Raw genomic sequence first — 16,701 nt, forward strand, 5'->3', positions numbered from 1 at the left:
CTTCTTCCTTTAAGAGCACCACCTGCCGTCGTCTCCTTTGTGAGGAATTTGGTTTCCTATAAGGATTTCTAAGCTTGTTTAGCACCGAACAGACTCTTGATTTTGGTGTTCGGCCTGCAGAAAGATATGAAGACCTGAGCTCTTCGGACGAGTCGTGCGCCGCTCCGCAGAGGCAGAGGCCTTGCCGAAGGAAGGGCCTCAGCATCCACGAGGGGCCGCGGGCCTTGGCCCGGATCACAGCCATCGGCCTGGGAGGCAGGGCCCCGGCGCCCCGCTACGGTGAGCAGCTCCCACTTGCAGCAGGGTGATGAAAGTGAGGGGCGCCTTCCTCCCGGGCTCCGCTCCTCGCCGTCTTCCTCTGCATTGGCTGGGGTTGGAGAGAGAACTCCGCCCTGCAGCAGCAGAGGTGCTGTGCCCCGGTTCACCCCTGCTGAGGTGGGCAGCTCACGTCCAGGCCCCCCTTCCCTGGGGCAGGTGTGGACAGGCTTCTGGTCACAGGGCAGGCCCACGCCTGCTCTCCTTCCGTGAGGGGACTGATTTGATGCCAGGCCACTCTGAGAGGGTCACTCGGAGTGCCGAAATCCTGGACTCCAGTGTGCAGGTCTGAATTTATTCTCCAGTTGTTGTCCCTGGGACTGAGTGCAGCGCTCATGGGGCGTGCAGGCTGCTGCTGCTTGTTCAGGTGGAGGTGGCTGGGTGCTCACTCTCCCCGTGTGGCCCTCCCGCGTGACCACACTGAGCTGCGTGGGCGGCTGTCCCTGCCCCGACAGGCTGGGTGGGGGGGTCGCAGGCTGGGCTCAGAGGCTGACTTTGCCCGCAAGTGCTTCCCTCCGCAGTGCCTGCTGGGTGGGAACAGCACCCCCCCACCCGGGGAGGGGGGTGGCCGAGTGCCCTTGAGCTGCGGCCTGTCTCCTCCTGGGCACGTGCTGCTGGGACCCGAGGCTGGCGTGTCGTTGCTGAGTGGCAGAGTGCCTGCCACTTGTCTCACTCCAAGGTGGCAGAGGTATCCTAGGGATGGGCTGACGAACCTCTGTAGCCACCTAAGAAACCCTTTGTTACAAATGAAGGTTTCCTTATTTGAAAGGCAGAGTGACGGGGAGAGAGAGGGAGGCAGAGAGATGTTCTGTCCACTGGTTCACTTGCCAAATGGCTGCAAGGACTGGGGCTGGTCCAGGCTGCAGCCAGGTCTCGTAGGTGGGTGCAGGGGCCCACGCACCTGGGCGTCCTCTGCACCCTTCCCAGGTGCGTTAGCAGGGAGCTGGATCAGAAGTGGAGCAGCTCAGACGCCAGTGTCCCAAGCAGTGACTTAATCCTCAATGGCCTCAATGCCAACCCCGTAGAAGTTTTTTAAATGGAATCTCATTCTCTCAACGCAGAGAGAAATCCTCCTGGTAGCTCTGAGTTGTCGCGTTTCAGGCCTCTTCCCCTCCTTCCACCTTGTGCAGTGTAAGTGTAGCGTGCGAGCCCGAGTTCTCTTTGCCAGCGGGTTACAATTGCAGGTGAGCAGCGTGTGGGGCCGCGAGGCAGGGAGGGCACACAGAAGGGCCGTGGTCCCCGCAGGCACACCGGCCGGGCTTTGCTTGGCACGGACGGAAGCAAGACCCCAGCTGTGTTCTGAGGACAGGTGTGTCCGAGAACTCGCCCCGTATTTGCTGCCGCTAATTCCTGGCCTAGCGCCTCTTTCCTTCCTGGCCAGCCTGATCTTTCTGGCTGGGGCTCACGGATGGCCTCGTTAGTCACTGTGGACCTGGTGGGGTCATCTGTCTTTGGCTCCGGACCATCTATGGGTCCACTTGAACTTGCAGCCTGCTGTAAGGGATAGGGCGTGGCTCTCCAGGTCTCCTTCCTGCCCAGATCGGGTCTTGTCCCAGGCGAGAACCCTCGCAGTACCCACTGTATCTTCACTCCTGTGTTCTTGTCCCTTCCTGTGCCACCTTCTGCCCACAGAGCAGGTGCCACCCCGGGGCTACGTCACCTTCAGCAGCAGCGAGAACCCTCTGGACGGAGAAGGCCTCTGCTACCGGGACGTCACCTCCCCCATCAACGAGCGGGACGTGGAGAGCAGCAGCAGCAGCAGCCGGGGTGTGTATGCAGCTGGCCTGGGCCTCACGCGTCCATCCCATGGAGAACGAGGCAGGGAGAGGCCCCAGTCTCGTGAGGAAAACCCAACGTGTGGTCCAAGGTCCCAGTGCAGGGGCCCGTTCCTGAGGGCTTCTGGGCAAGGTGACCTGACTCCACGCCCAAGTCGGCCCACGGTTAGGCCCACAGTGCGCTGAACACCCCTGGAGGGCTTGGGCTTTCTCAGCCTGTGCACCTGTGTCGAGGGGGGTTTGAGACAGGCACACGGAACAGCAGGGACCCCCAACTCTGGGAGCGGCCGAGCGTGAGGCAGGCCCGGCTCAGGTCCAGGGCTGTGGGGCGTGCCTGTCCCGCAGTCCCCGGGAGCTGGGCCTGCAGTCGCTGTCTGTGTTCACTGTACCAGAGGAGCAAGCCTTTGATGCCAACCTCGGGGCCGTGCGCAGCAGCAGCAGCGAGGGCTTGGTGAGAACGCCGGGACTCAGCAGCGAAGCCTCCTTGGAGAGCAATGAGGTGACGCTTCCTGTCTTCATCTTCCTCTCCCTGCCCCTTGTGTCCCGGTACTAACTGGCCAGCAGCGCGCCACGGCGGCGGCCTCTGTGTGGTGGGCAGGGGTGTGTCCTGGGGGCCGGCCGACAGGGAGCCGACGTTGGGTCCTGCTCTGCTTGAACCGGGCCTCTTCCTGCAGGATTCCGATCACGCCCAGCGAAGCTCGGCTCGAAAACAAACCAAGAGCCACGTGAAGACCAAGAGTCGCTACAGCAACAGCGACAGCCAGTCCGGGACTTGTGGGGCCGTGTGTTCCCCAGGACTGACCCCTCCGAGTGAGAGGGCCCCGTATTCAGGACCCCAGGTAGGGCATGTGTGAACCTGGCAGCCACACCCGGGGAAGGGAGAGGGCTCCCTGTGCGCTCAGCATGGGCGGGCACTGTGCGGCTGGGGATTTTCTTTCTTTTTTTTTTTTTAAGATTATTTCTTTGAAAGTCAGAGTTACACAGAGAAGGAGAGGCAGAGAGAGAGAGAGAGAGAGAGAGAGAGAGAGAGAGAGAGGTCTTCCATCCACTGGTTCACTCCCCAGTTGGCCGCAACAGCCATCGTTGCACCAATCCAAAGCCAGGAGCCAGGAGTCTCCCACGCAGGGGTAGAGGAGCCCAAGGACTTGGGCCACCTTGTACTGCTTTCCCAGGCCGTAGCAGAGAGCTGGATCGGAAGTGGAGCAGTCGGGACTTGAACTGACGCCCACATTGGATGTGGTGCTGCAGGCGGTGGCTTTACCCACTCTGCCAGCGGCTCGGGGATTTTCACGGCAGGGCTGCGTCCAGGGCTCTGGAAGGGCCCTGTCCACTGCGTTTCCTCCTCACCCTGCCACCTTGAGCTTGAGGGGGAAGACGGGCCGGCCCCCCCAGTGAGTGACAGGGCAGACAGGCTGCGCACCGGCGCTGGGCTCAGTCTCTGAGGGGCCCAGGTGTGACTCAGCAGCAGGCCACCTCCGGGCGGCGCACTCTGCTGTACACTGCCTGTGGTCCTGCTCCTGCCCGCAGGCCCTCAGGTGGGTCTGCCCGGAGCAGTTGGAAGGGAACGGCGGGGTAACAGCCTTAGAAAGTGTGTTACTCCACTAAAAGCAATAAAACAGGTGAGAAAGCAATTCTGGGACTAGAAATGGGAACTGAAATGGAAATGTCATGGGCGAGCCCGGCAGCACGCGGAGTCGGACCTGCCGCCCCTCTGCCCCAGGACCTCGCCTCGCTGCTGGAGCGGATCGGCTGCCTCAAGTACCTGCAGCTGTTTGAGGAGCAGGACGTGGACCTGCGCATCTTCCTCACGCTCACCGAGACCGACCTGAAGGAGATTGGCATCACGTGAGTTCGGGGGGCTCGGCTCCGGCTCCCCTCCCGTCCGCCAGCTGCGGCACGCTGGCCCCCGCACGCGTGCCCGCCGCTCCCGAGTGTTCCCCGCGGGGCCTCCGCGCTGGCGCCGCTGCCCGCGTGCTGCCACGTTTGCCCGCAGAACTGCGCTGAGCACCGCCCGGGGCACAGGGCTGGGTCAGCTTCCGCGGAATGGCGCGGGCGCTCGGGCCGACGCAGGTCTTTCCCTTTCAGCGCTTGGGCTTTGCCAGCACCTAGAGAGGTTCTGGTGGCGACACAGGCGCGGCCAGGGCGCCTCTCCTCAGGGCGCTGTTGGTTCCTGTGCCCTCTGCCCGCCCGGAGTCGCAGGGCGCACGGGCGCTTCCTCGGCCTCCGTGCCTTCCGTGTCTCGGACGCATTGCCGCCTTTGCCAGTTGGCGCCAGCCTGCCCCCAGGCCTTCCGCGGCGGAGTGCGAGGGCTGCTGGTGGTCACGTCGGGGCACCGCCTCGCGCCTTAGTTCCGCAGGCATGGCCGCTGCTGCCGGCCTCGGGCGGTCTGCGGACGCTCTGCCCCTGCAGCGGCGTGTTCATCTTGCGTGTTGGGGTCTTTCTCAAAAATTAAATTGGGCCCTGGGGCGGACCGTGCAGTGACGGGCAGCCCCCCCCTCCCCCTCGATGCCTGTGCTGACTCCCTCCTCCTCCGTGCATGCGGCTGCTGCTGAATGCGCAGGCCTTTCACGCCTGGTTCCTGGGGGACAAGGAAGTGGAGGAGGGGCGCTGCCCTGTAACCCCTGCAGGCCACCTCAGCTGGGCAGCGCTCCCTGCCCCTGCACAGGGACAGCACAGGCCCCACGCTGGCCCCTGTGAGCCATGGGGCCAGGGGCAGGTGGGCGGTGAGTGCTCGCTCGGCCTCAGGCGGCTGCACCCCCCCCAAGTCCCAGCCTCCATGGACGTCACAGGTCCGCAGTGTCCTGATTTTGCCAGTGCAAGTGTGGGCGGGGGGACAATGCCCAGTGCCCCTACTCCATCTCCCAGGATTCTCTGGGGCTCAGTTTGAGAGGCTCCTGAGGGCAGACCGCAGCTAGGGGCGAGGCAGGGAAGCTCTTGCCAGCCAGGCCGGGGGCGCGGCGGCAGGAGCCCCGTGTTGGCTCCCGGTGTGCAGCTGACACTGACCCGCGCTGACCCGCGCCTACTCTGGTTCACCCCCAGGCTGTTTGGACCTAAGAGGAAGATGACCTCCGCCATCGCCCGCTGGCACAGCAGCGCGCGCCCCCCCAGCGACGCTCTGGAGCTGGCCTACGCCGACCGCCTGGAGGCCGAGATGCAGGAACTGGCCATCCAGCTGCACAAAGCAAGTGGGGCCGCGCAGGAGAGGGAGGGGCTGCAAGCAGGGCGGGGCCGGGGCCGGGCGCGGGGCGGCCCCTCCCAGCCTGTGCTCTTGCCACGCAGCGCTGCGAGGAGGTGGAGGCCATGCGGGGCCAGGTGGCGCAGGAGCAGGAGCTGCGGGCCGTGGTGGAGAGCTGCCTGCTGGAGCAGGAAGGCGCCCGCAAGGACGTCCACGCCCGGCTGCAGGAGACCTGGGCCTTGGCCCGCGACGCGGCCGCCGTCCTGGACCAGCTGCGGTGAGCGGCAGGGCTTGGCCCACAGCCGGCACAGCACAGCGTCCTTCCCGCCTGGGCCCTCACGGGCAGAGTGCGCCTCCTCTCTAGTCACTCCCCCGTCTGCACTGTCCGGGGCTGCGCCAGGAGCCTGGGCTCGTTGTGCTGTCCCTGGGGGCACAGGGGCCCACTGCTGGCATCGGAAGCAGATCTGGGCTGCAGGTATCTCGAGCAGCGTCTCACCTGCCGTGCCCAGCGCCCCTCCCCACAAGCTCCCCTCCTGGCAGGGTTTGGGGGTCCACACGGGTCTCCCTTCTGCTTGCTGCGCAGCTTCCTGGGGTGCTCGCTAAGTGCACGGAGGCTGGCTGAGAGCCAGGGCCCCGCCTGACCCCCGGGAGCAGGGCTGGGGCTCTGCCGCAGGCCTCCTCACCGGCACGTGGGCTTGTGTCGGCAGAGCTTGTCAAGCTGAGCTGTCAGCCCGAGTGAAGCAGGACCAGGCCCCCGGCACGGCCACCCTGGGCCCAGCCCTCCCATCTGCGGGTAAGCGGAGCCATCGGGGTGTGGTCTGAGGGTGGGCACACAGCATCGAGTCCAAGGAGAAGGTGCCCGCGCCCCAGCCCTCCTCCCTCACCTGCTGGGGGGGGGCACAGGCTTGAGGAAGGCCCCAAGGGACTGCACCCCTCCTGTGGGGACCAGGTGGGGCCACCCAGGGCCTAGCCCTGCCGGTGCTAAGCCCCAGCCGTGTCAGCGCTTTGGACCACAAGCAGGAAGACACACTGTGACATTACAAGTCTTGGGAACTCCTGTCTTAGCCCTGAAGGTCACTCAGGTACTGGCCGTCAGGCCTGGAGTCTCCGTATCCAGGGTTGGTCTCCTGGTTGCCAGGGTTCAAGACACAGGCAGGGCTGTGGGCACACAGACCTCGGACCACCCTGGCTTCTGCCCGCAGGGTCCAAAGGCTGGCGAGCGTCCCTGCCGGACCTGAGCCTCCCAGAGCTGGCGGGAGCCCTGGAGGACCGCGTCCACGAGATGGGTGAGGCTCCCGGGGGGCCCGGCCTCCACCTTGGGCCCACGGCAGTGCCCTCCGGAAGCCGCTTTCTCTGCAGGGTGGCAGACTGCCTTGCGTGGGAAGCAAGTCTGCGTGCTTTGGAGTCAGGCCTGGCTCTGCTCAGCCCTCCCCCCGGCGCCATCTTACCCCAGCCTCCTGAGCCCCTGCCCAGCACTCAGCGTCTGGTCCCATCCTCAGGGCGCGTGCTGTGCTCGGTGACCCAGAGCCTGGAGAAGCTGCAGGCGCTGAACGGGAAGAAGTGGCGCGAGCCCTAGCCCTGAGGGCCGGTGAGTGTCCACCGGGCCCAGGCCCGCGTCTGCAGATGCTCGCCCATGGGGTGCCCGCCCCCGCCGCGCCCCCCTCCCTTCTCACCAGGGCCTCTGCCTCCTCAGAATCTGACGTCGGGTGACCAGTCCACCCTGAAGTTGTGCCAGGAGACAGCAGGCGGCCACAGCCCAGGCCACAGCGGGGCCAGAGGATCAGGCCGCTGAGTGGCTGACAGAGGCAGGATGGGGTGGTAGCCCCTGCGGCGGCAGCCCGGGCCGGCCCCGAGGCAGGACGGGACCGAGGCAGGACAGGGCTGCTCACCTAGGCCCAGAGCGGGCAGGCCCTGGGCAGGCAGCGTCTTCACCCACACAGGCGCCACGCGGAGCTCTGCCCTGATGCGGGAGCCCAGGGCCCCTGAAGGAAAGCCATCAGTTGGAAAATAAAAATTTAACATCGTTGGCGAGAGGCTCCGTTCTGGTCATGTGACACACAGTGTTAGCTGCTGGGGGTGGGGGCTCCTTCCTCCATCCCGGGCACCTTGGCTCCCCGAACCCACAGACTCCCCAGAACCCACCTAGACTGCAGGCAGAGGCCGCAGCAGCCAAGCACGTCCCCAGGACACGCGTGAGCAAGGTACAGGGATTTATTTCCATAGCAAAGTGCCACTCCCACGCTCGGCCTCCTTGAGCTCTGCGGTGGAGCCAGCAGCACCACCTTCCTTGGGCCCGGCTGTGGAGACTCCCACGGCACCATGGGAGTCCTCCTAGGCGTGGCCGCAGGGGACTGCCCGTGGTGGCCTCCTGTGCGCTGGCTCTGCCACGAAGCCTGTGCTTCCAGTCCATCCCCCGGCAGGTGCTTGCAGCCTGGGCGGAGCGGAGAAAAGCAGGTTTTCAAAGCCAGGGTCAGAGCCGGCTTAGCGCCGCACAGCCACAGCGGTCAGGGTCAGGGTCAGGGACCAGCGTGGGAACCACCAGCCCACAAGCCGAGCCCGCGCGTGCCCCCACACTGCACAGAGGAGGGACCGCCCCGTCTTCCTCAAGTCCACCCACAGCCGGGCCCCAGGTGTCCTGGGTAAAAACACAGCTCTCATCCACGGTGCCCAGTGTCCACCCACGAAAGAGGAAATCAACTCAACAGCTCAGCCCAAACTGCCCCCAGCCAGCACGAAGCGGCTCCTGAGGGCCCCTGGAACCAGCAGCTGTCGGCCGGGGCTGGGCCAGGCTGCCCACAAGCACCCTGGGGCGGCTGACGCCCAGGCCTGGGAGCACAGCCGGGGTGGGGTGGGGGGCAGACGCCGGCATGGGGCGGGTGGGCACCTCAGGAGGAGGCAGGCAGCAGCTTCTCCAGGGCCTTCTTCTGCTTCTCCGTGGCGGCGGCCAGGGCCTCAGCCAGCTTCTCCTGCGGCATCATGTTGAGCACCTTGAGGGCGAAGAGGAGCTGGCACTTGGCGGTGCTGACGAAGGCGTTGCTCAGGAAGTTGGGGAAGCCGCCGACGCGGTCCTTCTGCGTGTACAGCGGCACGCGCACAAGGCCCAGCACCTGCACGGGCGGGAGCCAGGGCTGAGGCCGGGACCTCGACGGGACGGCGCAGCCCTGGCGGTGGGAGGGGGGTGTCAGCAGCTAGCCCCGGGGTGCAGCAGCCAGGTGTGCCTGGGGCACGATGGAGACCCAGGCAGGGTCTGGCGAGGCAGAGGCCAGCCAGCTCCCGGAAAGCAGTGCAGCCTCCGGCCCCAGGCCGGGCCCGCCCCATGCTCGCCCCATGCTCCACCCACGTGCACACCCCTGCTGGCCCGCACCCCCGACCCTCCCGTCCACAAACCCTCAGAGCCCTCGCCACCTTCCCCAACCCTTGGTGCCCCAAGCCCTGTAGGCCCCTCAGCGCGGCCGGGTCCCGCCTCCCCAGGGTCGGGCCTCCGCCCCCTCCCTCCCCTCCGCCCCATCACCCCTCTCCCCCTCCTAGGATTGGCAGTGGCAGGCAGCAAGGCGGATGTAACACAGCCCTGAGGGAGCCCCAGTCCCGGCCCTCCTTCCCCCGGCTCCCGACCCCAGGCCCTCTCCCCACCCCACTGCTGGAGACAGCGACAGCCCACCCAGCCCGGCCAGGGGACCCTCGGGGACGTGTTACCCATCGGTGCCTTCCGCGGGGCCAGAGCCAAACCCCAGGGCGGAGGACGGGGCCCGGGCGGCGGCCCCACCTCCAGGCCGTGGTCGCGCGAGTGCACCGCGCTGATCTCCACGGCGTGCAGCTGCTCCAGCGTCAGCTGCCGCGCGTACAGGTGCGCCACGACGCGGTGCGGGCCCTCGGTCAGGTGCGAGCTCAGGTAGTCGGCCTCGGTGAGGCGCAGGCAGCCCAGGCCCAGGCCCAGCACCCGGTTCAGGCCGTCCTCCAGCGACCAGAAGCGCCGGTCCACGAAGCCCCCGGGGAAGCCCAGCAGCCCGTCGAAGCGCATCTGCATCTGCAAAGAGAGCGCCGGGTCACGGGCGCGGGGTGGGCGCGGCGCCCCCGGCCCAGCCCCGCGGCCCGCGTCCTCACCAGCACCGAGAAGCGCATGGGGATGCGGCCGAACAGCTGCCCGGGGTTAGCTGCGTACAGCATGGCGTGGCACGAGTGGCTCCAGCCTGGCCCCAGGCGCATCGCCTCCTCCCGGCTGATCTGCTTCAACTCCGGCACCGCCGCCGTCGACATCTTGGCGCAACCCCCACCCGGCCCGCCGCCGCCGCTTTAGTGCATGCGCGGTCCTGCCCCCGTCACGTCCCGCCAATCCGCGGGCGGCCGCGCGCCTCAACCCCGCCTTCCCACCAATCGCTGACGCGCGTCCGGGTATTACCCATCGCGGCTCTCGACGCGTCGTTGGGAGGCGGAGCGGGCGGTGTGCAAAAGCAGGGGGCGGTGCACGCCAGTCTCCATCCAATAGGTACGCGCCCCGCCCGGCGGCACCGCCTACCCGAACACGCACTTACTTCTACCCGCCTTCGAAAACTACAACTCCCAGGATGCAGCGCGCCGGACCAGGGTTACGAGTACCTGGCGAGCAGGGCTCCGCGCCTGCGAGTTTCGGGTTCCGACCGTCCGCGATAAACATCTCCGGGCGCCCCGGGGACAGCAGGAAGTCCAACGGCTGGGTCACTCTCGACGGTACCCATACGCTAGTTTCTCCGTGCGAGCGCGACCCGACCCGCGATAGCTGCCGGAGCCCGAGGGCCAGGAGAGCCTGTGCCCAGTCCGCAGGCACCCTCCAGGGCTTGCCCAGCACCAGCGGCCGGTGACAGCCAGGACCCCGCGGTCTCCTCCCGTGCCCACAGCAGAGGGGCACCCGACTATGCCAGAGAAGGGCCTGGAGCGTTCACCCCGAGTTCCACTGGGGGAGGACGGTGCTGGGCTCAGAGCCTGGGAACCACAACCTAGGCCCAAGGCCACGGTCTTCCCCGTGGTGGGCACGATCTGCCCGGGGAAGGCCGCCAGATCTGCGCAGGACCCGCCAGAAACATGAGGTGCACGGGAAATGGGGGAAGCCAGGATTCCGGGGTAGCGCCACATCCTGGGGAAGAGGACCGCAAATGGACAGTCCCTCACCCACGGGGCGCATCCCCCGGACACCAAGCCCAGGCTCAGGCCTGCGGGGCACCAAGGACCCGGGTGTCCGGGAAATGAGGTGACAGGGCTGGCTCAGCTCACTTAAGAACCCAGCGAGCCCACGGACTGTGCCAGACCCGGGTGTCAGCTGCCGCGGGACCAAAAACACTGGCTCCCCCTCCCTCGGGCTGAGTAGAGGGAGGGCGGAGACAGCCCTTACTGCCTGCACAAGGGAGCAGGGCCGGCGCGGGGGCCCTGCGGTGTGAGGCCACTCCCCGGCAAGGGAGCTTGGCTGAGCACTGGGCTCCAGCCTCCAGACCCAACCGCGTGGGCAGCCTGACCTGCTCTGCAGTCCCCACTCCACGGGCCTGCCAGGGTTTGGTTCTAGAAAGTTCTGCGCCCTGTTAAAGATGCCAGCTGCTCCAGGAGTCCCCTGGTCTTCCCCTGCACACCCACCAGGCTCACTCCTGCCTCTAGGCCTTTGCCCCAGGCCTGGATTCAATGTCCCTCTGAGAAGCCCTCCCTGGCCACCTGTTTAGGTCCTACTGTGACCTCACCTCTCCACCCTAACACTGCGCCATCCTCAAGAGACTCACACCAACCACGTGGTCAGAGTCCCTGAAGAACCCAAGGGCCAGGCCCAGCCCGACTGTGTGCCCTCTGCTGGCACCCAGCACACCCACAACAGACACCCGGGCGACCAGCGGGCAAGAGGGGCTGCGGCAATGACACCACAGCCACGGCCCTGGGCGCCCTCGGCACCCACCCCAGAGCCACGGCCCCAGGCGCCCTCGGCACCCACCCGAGAGCCACGGCCCTGGGCGCCCTCGGCACCCACCCGAGAGCCACGGCCCGGGATGAGGGGAGCCACAAACGCCGCTCGTGGGTCCTCACTGCTGGGCATGGCAGCCACCGTCTCCGCCCTCACCCCGGCTCGCTCCCAACCTGCGCCGTCACCACTGCCTTACACGCAGGGCCGCAGGGCCGCAGGCTGTCAGGGGCAGGAGTCGCCGCCACCCACTCCGCCGTCCAGCCTCTGGCCCACGGTGCAGTGCCCAGGGGGAACGCATGGTATTGCTGCATGATTTTATTACTATAAATATACAGTAAAAACGAAGAAAAAACTAGCCAATCAGTACACCAAATGAGAGCACACGGGAGTCCAAGACGGGCCTCGAAGGACAAGCGGCAGTGCCGACGGCAGGGGCCTGAGTCACACACATGAGCACCCCTGTGCCGTGGGGGGTCACGTGGGGGGTCACGTGTGTGGACAGCGCTCTGCCCTGGGCCGTCAGCAAGCTGGCCGCCGCAGGGTTTCTCCCCCGAGAGCCCAGGGAGGGCGGTGGGCTGCCCTACAACCCCACGGCGGGCACACCGCTGCCCAGGGGCCGTGTCTTGAAGACAAGGGCACCTCAGAAGCCACATGGCCCCCTGTCCCCCAGGCAGGACCCCCGACAGAACACACCCAGGAGAGACATAAAGGGACATCCAAGTGGCAGGCGAGGAGGGGGTGGGGGTAGGGGTGGGGGTGGGGCCCAGGGCAGCAGGGAGGGGTGAGGGCCCAGGAACACGGCGCTCCGCCCGTCACACAGTGCCCGGCCCCCGCGTCCTCCCGGGACACCTGTGAAGACAGCGCCTTTCTCCGCAGCTGGTGTGCTGAGTTCCTGGGGCGCCGACCCCCTCTCCCCAGCTGGGGTCGAGGCGAAGCCAGCCCAGGCCGCTTGGACGGCAGGACCCCAGCCCCGGCCAGGGCACCCGAGACAAAGCTGCTGTCCTCCTGGGCCACTTACAGACCGACGGTAGAAAAAGGGCCCTGAAGGGCAGTCCACTGTGCTCTTCGATCAGTGTGCCCAAGGCCCTCGGGGCTGGCGTCCACCTGGGTCATGCAGACAGGAGGGCTAGGGCCACACCGGGGTCCAGGGCAGCCCCTCGGCGAGGTCTGGGAGCTGAGGACCCCCAGCTACCAGACTGGTCAGGCTCAGAGTGGAGTCAGCTCAGTGGTCCCGGAGTCAGGAATGGTGCCGCCGAGCGGGGGCCAGGGGGCGCCGGTGGTCTCCATGGAGGTGGACCATCCTGCGGGCGGAGCACAGAGGCAGGGGTCACGAGCGGCCACACGGGCCGAGTCACCCGCCCCCACCACCCGTGGGGACTGCGTGTGGCGGGAACAGCCGAGTAACTGGGCCTGGGGACACTGCAGCCCAGGTCACCCCTCTGGCCAGCAGCAGAGCCAGCCCGGGATGGAAGGCAGTGGGCTCCGCAGGCTGCCGGCCCCTCTGGGCCCCCTGCCCTGCCCTGCGTTTCCCGGGGTCTGAGCAGCCACCTCCTGCAAAGACCAAATTAGGCTGGAGCCAGGGAGCAGCCAGCAGACCCGGTGAGAGCATCGGTGCCCAGAGCAGCCCCGCAAGCCATGGCTCTGGGGCCCAGGAGACGCCCACGTTCCTCCGAGGCTTCTTGTGCCCAGGGCACTGTCCCTGCACTGGGGCGGGGGCACAGCAGCACAGGACCTGCCCATCCCCACAGCCACCAGCCGAGCGAGGGAGGGGCTGTGGTCGGGAGCACCAGGCCTGCACAGCGTGGGGGCTGCCACCACCTCCAGGGCGGCTCCAGGCGGACGCCCCGCAGGAGCCTTGCTGCTCATGTGCCCGCAGCCCAGAACCCTCAAGAGGGGAGGGGGCCGTCCAGCCCACTGCCCACTGCCGGTGGTGCTCCTGAAACTGGCTCCGTCGAGCGTCCCCGTGGGCCACCCTGGAAGAGGGCAGCACCCTGATGATGGCCATCAGCCCCGGCTGGCGCCTCCGAGTCTCCGATGGCCGATGGTTCCAGAGCCGGGAGGGATAGGGCAGGGGTGGCGACGGAAGGCCCAGCAGTGCACCGGGCACCACCGTCTGCCACGGTGGTGTCAGGGCCATGGAGACCGTGCAGACGACAGAGGGGAGAGAAAGGGACAAGCCACTCGTGCAGTGCATGTCGGGGCGGGACGCGAGACCGTGTCCTCGGGCTGCGGACCAGGTACATTTCCCTGTGACCAGTGAGCTCGGCCAGGAGGCAGGCCCCAGCCTGCTGGATGCCCGGGATGCCCGGCACGTCCGCCCTGGGAGCACCCGAAGCTGCCAAGGGCCCCTCGGCCTCAGGTGCTGCCTTCTGCTGGGGGCAGAGGTTCCCAGAGTCTGGCCAGGCTGCCCGGTCCTGCTGGCGACACCTCCAGCCCCAACAGCCAGACCTCAAGAGGCCACCTCTCAGAGGCAGAGGAGCAGCGGCTGGAAGACAGCTGTGGAAGCAAAGCCAGCATCCCTGTGGCTGAGGACAGAAACTCAGAGGGGAGCCCTACAAGGTGGGGAGGCAAGGGCGGGCTCCCAGGACGCCCAGCAGAGCCACCGACGCGGCGTGAAGGTGGTCACGTACCAGCTCACTCCTCTATACCAACAGAGCAGGACTCGGGCCCCAGGGCTGCGCAGAGAGGAGGGAGAGACAGACGAAGCAGTTAGCAGGTCATCCACACCCAGGTGACCCACGGCACAGATGGCGGCTGCCTGGAAACCCAGCTCCCACTCCAGAGCGGCTGCGAGGGAGGACAGAGCACGGGCGAAGAGCACCCGGGCCGGCCCGGAGCTGGGACGCGCAGCCTCACGGCCTCGCTGCCTCCCCTCTGCTCCAGAGGCCTGGGAGGGTGCCGGGGGCACAGGCACCGCACAGCTCTACCTCTGGCTGCCACAGGGAGCCCCTGGGCTGAGGGAAGCTCCGGGGTGGGCACGAGGTGTGCACGGCCCTGTGGGATTCCCCTGCTGCGAGGGAGCCACGCTCTGCCCTCCCGGGCTTGGCGGTACAGCCTGGCAAAGGACAGCGGCCCCTGGTGTGTCAGGATGTGGAGCACACGGAGATGCCAAAGGGGCCGAGAGCTGTGTCCAGGGAGAGCAGCAGAGAGGCCACGCCGGGAGGGCGGGAGACACGGACTGCACGGGGCTGCGCCATGCAGGTGTGCGGCTGGGCAGGCAGCTGCCACGCCCCTGCAGGACAAGCACAGGCGGCACCGGCGCTGAGGAAGGCGCAGCCCGCAGACCGCGGCAGCAGTGACGCGGCCACCACGGGTCAGGCCCTGGGGCTGATCTGGCACCACCGCTTCCGGCCCTGAAGAAGGCCCAAGACGCTGGCCTGAGGTGGAGGCGCAGCCGCAGGTGCTGGTCTCACCGGTGAGGCACGGCTTTCCAGGTGCTGTGAGCTCAGGTCAGAGCGCGCACCAGAGGCTGAGGTCCCTCTCCCAGCCGACCCCTGCTTGTCCCCCAGGTTCATCAGAACGAAAACCCTGAGGTCCTCAGAGCACGTGGTCTGCTGTCCTGCTGCGGCTGTGCTCCGGGCAGGCCAGCGTGGGCCATGAAAACCACAGTCCCTGCTCTCCCACACCTGGGGACCCTGCGCCCCCAGGCTGCCCACACAGGCCGCTGCACGGCTGGAAGTGGGGTGGGCCCACGTCGGGGCACAGCGGGCGAAGCCGCCACGCGCGATGCGGGCTTTCCTGCAAGCACCGGTTCGAGCCCCAGCTGCTTCACTTCCAACCCAGCTCCCTGCTAATGCACCTGGGAAAGCAGAAGACGGCCCCTTCTACCTGAACCCTTGCCACCCGCATGGGAGACCCAGGTGGAGTTAGGCTTGGCCCAGCCCTGGGAATAAACCAGAGGATGTAAGATTTCTTCCTCTAACTCTCTGCCTTTCCAGTAAATAAATAAATCTTTAAAATTTTTTTTAAAAAAAGCACTTTCCAACCAGAGCAAATCACAGCCACCGATGCCCAGTCCTGGGCCACAGGTGACCCCAGAGGGCTGAGCGGTCCACATGAGGAGCCAGCTCCCTCAGCAGCCACTGAGGCCACACTGCAGGCAGCACGGCCACTGACCCCGACGCCGGAGCCTCAGGCGGCCGGTGGCCAGAGGCACAAGCATCAGGGAGCCCGCACTCCCGTCCCTGTCCTGGGATCCAGATTTAAGGCTGAGAACCTGACGCCAGTAGAGAGCAAAGCAGCTGACGGCCTGGGCCTCGGGACGTGCAGGGGAGACAAAGCAAGACCCCTGCCGGTCACCTCATGCCCTGGACCACCTGTCCTAAGCCCTGGCTGGGCACGGGAGCTCCCCCTGGGCAGGTCCCTCAGTCAGCCTGGGGCCGGCAGGTGGTCCAGAGCCCTGGGCCCTCCTCCCCACAGCACACACCTGCTTGCTCCCCACTCCCAGGCGGAGGCCCGACTGCTCATTCCCCACACAGGCAGCACCGGGCCCACCAGGCCCACAGGAGGGACCAGGGCGCAAAGAAGGCGGAGCAATCCTTGGCAGGAAGCAGGCAGCGGGGACCTCCCCCTCACAAGTGTTCCCGCCCCCAGGCTGGGAGGGGGCGCTGGCAGAGGCCCCGCTGCTCGGTGAGCCTGTGGGGTGGGAGCTGCCGTGGACACCCGGTTCTGGCCTGGGTCGTGCTTTGGGGGTCAGCAGGAGTGGGGGCTCGCAGCAGGTATCAGAGCAGACGCTAGCCCGGCCGGTTACCTGGCAGGTAGATGTCGGCCGGCGGGCCTGGCTGGCCGAGGCCGTGGTGCTCCGGGCTGCCGTCCTGCAGGACGTCCTCGATGGACGGCACTCTGCTTCCTGCGGCAGGCGAGGGGCAAGGTCAAGACCCACCGCCACCCCCTCCAGGGCCCTCGGGGGTCGCTCCCTTTGCTTCTCTCCTGCCTTCCAGAGCAGGCCTTGCTTTTATTACGGAAACTGCACACGCACATGCCGAGAGCAAGACCCAGCGCTAAGAGGCGCCTCAGACCTTTGGCGCCGGCTGCCCTGGGAAGTAGCAGCGCCTGGCGCTCCGGGGGCTGCTCCCTCCCCCGCACACCGAGGCCTCCCCAGCTCTGTATCTGTCCTGAAGGTGACCCCGGGACAAAGGTCCCACTGGCAAACAGGGGCTGCCCCAGGGCCACCTGGACACGTGACCCGAGTGAGCCAGGGGGCTGCCTGTGGCCAAGCAGAGGTACCCGGGTGTGCAGACGGAGACCGGGACTGGGCCAAGATGGGGAGGCGGCGTCCTACGGGGCTCCCTGGCAGGGGATGTGGCTGGGACCCCTGTTCTAGTTCTCCACTGAGACCATGAGCACCCGAAGCAGACACAGGGTCCTGCACCGTGGCCCCGGGCCTGGCTGGAGGGAGGCTGCTCCAGGGAGGGGCGGGGCACGCCGCAGGGCAGCTGGGGCCTGTCCCATCTGCAGGCCGTGCAGCAGCTCGGGCGACCTCCCAGCTCTGGCACCCCCCAGTGGCCTCGGCACCCCCAAGG

At 67.1% G+C, this 16,701-nt stretch overlaps 3 protein-coding genes across 18 annotated transcripts in view; 1 reads left to right on the forward strand and 2 right to left on the reverse strand.

Annotated features, from left to right (window-relative positions):
* ANKS3 (ankyrin repeat and sterile alpha motif domain containing 3) overlaps positions 1–7,296 on the forward strand; it is a 29,866-nt gene extending 22,570 nt beyond the window's left edge. For 4 of the 5 annotated variants that reach the window (XM_089321303.1, XM_051836161.3, XM_051836162.3 and 1 more), the window contains 11 exons: positions 121–279; positions 1,948–2,082; positions 2,483–2,589; positions 2,765–2,929; positions 3,811–3,935; positions 5,130–5,271; positions 5,370–5,542; positions 5,973–6,058; positions 6,468–6,551; positions 6,765–6,853; positions 6,959–7,296. In XM_089321303.1, coding sequence (XP_089177429.1) covers positions 121–279; positions 1,948–2,082; positions 2,483–2,589; positions 2,765–2,929; positions 3,811–3,935; positions 5,130–5,271; positions 5,370–5,542; positions 5,973–6,058; positions 6,468–6,551; positions 6,765–6,841 — 1,253 coding nt within the window. In that variant the 3' untranslated portion in view covers positions 6,842–6,853; positions 6,959–7,296. Of the gene's footprint in view, positions 1–120; positions 280–1,947; positions 2,083–2,482; positions 2,590–2,764; positions 2,930–3,810; positions 3,936–5,129; positions 5,272–5,369; positions 5,543–5,972; positions 6,059–6,467; positions 6,552–6,764; positions 6,854–6,958 lie in introns of those variants that run through there. The other variant, XR_016225980.1, reaches the window with a different exon arrangement.
* A 164-nt stretch (positions 7,297–7,460) lies between these two features.
* NUDT16L1 (nudix hydrolase 16 like 1) lies at positions 7,461–9,534 on the reverse strand. 4 transcript variants are annotated; one of them, XR_007915642.3, is made up of 4 exons: positions 9,367–9,534; positions 8,959–9,289; positions 8,150–8,372; positions 7,461–7,696 (listed from the first exon to the last, which is right to left on the reverse strand). XR_007915642.3 is itself a non-coding variant. In XM_089321396.1 (4 exons), the coding sequence occupies exons 2-3, from the start codon at positions 9,287–9,289 to the stop codon at positions 8,151–8,153; spliced, it is 483 nt and encodes a 160-aa protein (XP_089177522.1). In that variant the 5' UTR covers positions 9,425–9,534; the 3' UTR covers positions 7,461–7,696; position 8,150. The 4 variants fall into 4 exon arrangements, 3 of the variants coding, with proteins under 3 accessions (XP_089177522.1, XP_051692135.1, XP_089177523.1); XM_089321396.1 differs by having other exon boundaries at positions 9,029–9,289; positions 9,425–9,534; XM_051836175.3 differs by having other exon boundaries at positions 9,029–9,289.
* A 1,945-nt stretch (positions 9,535–11,479) lies between these two features.
* The window catches only part of MGRN1 (mahogunin ring finger 1), a 52,260-nt gene continuing 47,038 nt past the window's right edge, over positions 11,480–16,701 (reverse strand). For 5 of the 9 annotated variants that reach the window (XM_070063993.2, XM_089321309.1, XM_089321310.1 and 2 more), the window contains 2 exons: positions 15,930–16,028; positions 11,480–12,480 (listed from right to left, as the gene is read on the reverse strand). In XM_070063993.2, the coding sequence (XP_069920094.1) occupies positions 12,386–12,480; positions 15,930–16,028 (194 nt within the window). In that variant the 3' untranslated portion in view covers positions 11,480–12,385. Of the gene's footprint in view, positions 12,481–13,809; positions 13,855–15,929; positions 16,029–16,701 lie in introns of all 9 variants that reach the window. The other 4 variants (XM_089321311.1, XM_089321312.1, XM_070063992.2 and 1 more) reach the window with 1 other exon arrangement.

Source organism: Oryctolagus cuniculus, chromosome 19 (genome assembly GCF_051225735.1).
Source record: "Oryctolagus cuniculus isolate XC-2025 breed Fujian yellow rabbit chromosome 19, ASM5122573v1, whole genome shotgun sequence".
Taxonomy (NCBI): Eukaryota; Metazoa; Chordata; class Mammalia; order Lagomorpha; family Leporidae; genus Oryctolagus; species Oryctolagus cuniculus.

What these genes read in the sequence shown, in the direction of transcription:
- NUDT16L1 (XM_051836175.3), bottom strand. Translation starts at nt 9,519, where the DNA reads ATGTCGACGGCGGCGGTGCCGGAGTTGAAGCAGATCAGCCGGGAGGAG. An exon ending in CCATGCGCTTCTCGGTGCTG is followed by an intron (nt 9,290 to 9,366) that starts GTGAGGACGCGG and finishes CTCTCTTTGCAG; the next exon opens with ATGCAGATGCGCTTCGACGG. An exon ending in CGCGCGACCACGGCCTGGAG is followed by an intron (nt 8,373 to 9,028) that starts GTGGGGCCGCCG and finishes CCGCCCGTGCAG; the next exon opens with GTGCTGGGCCTTGTGCGCGT.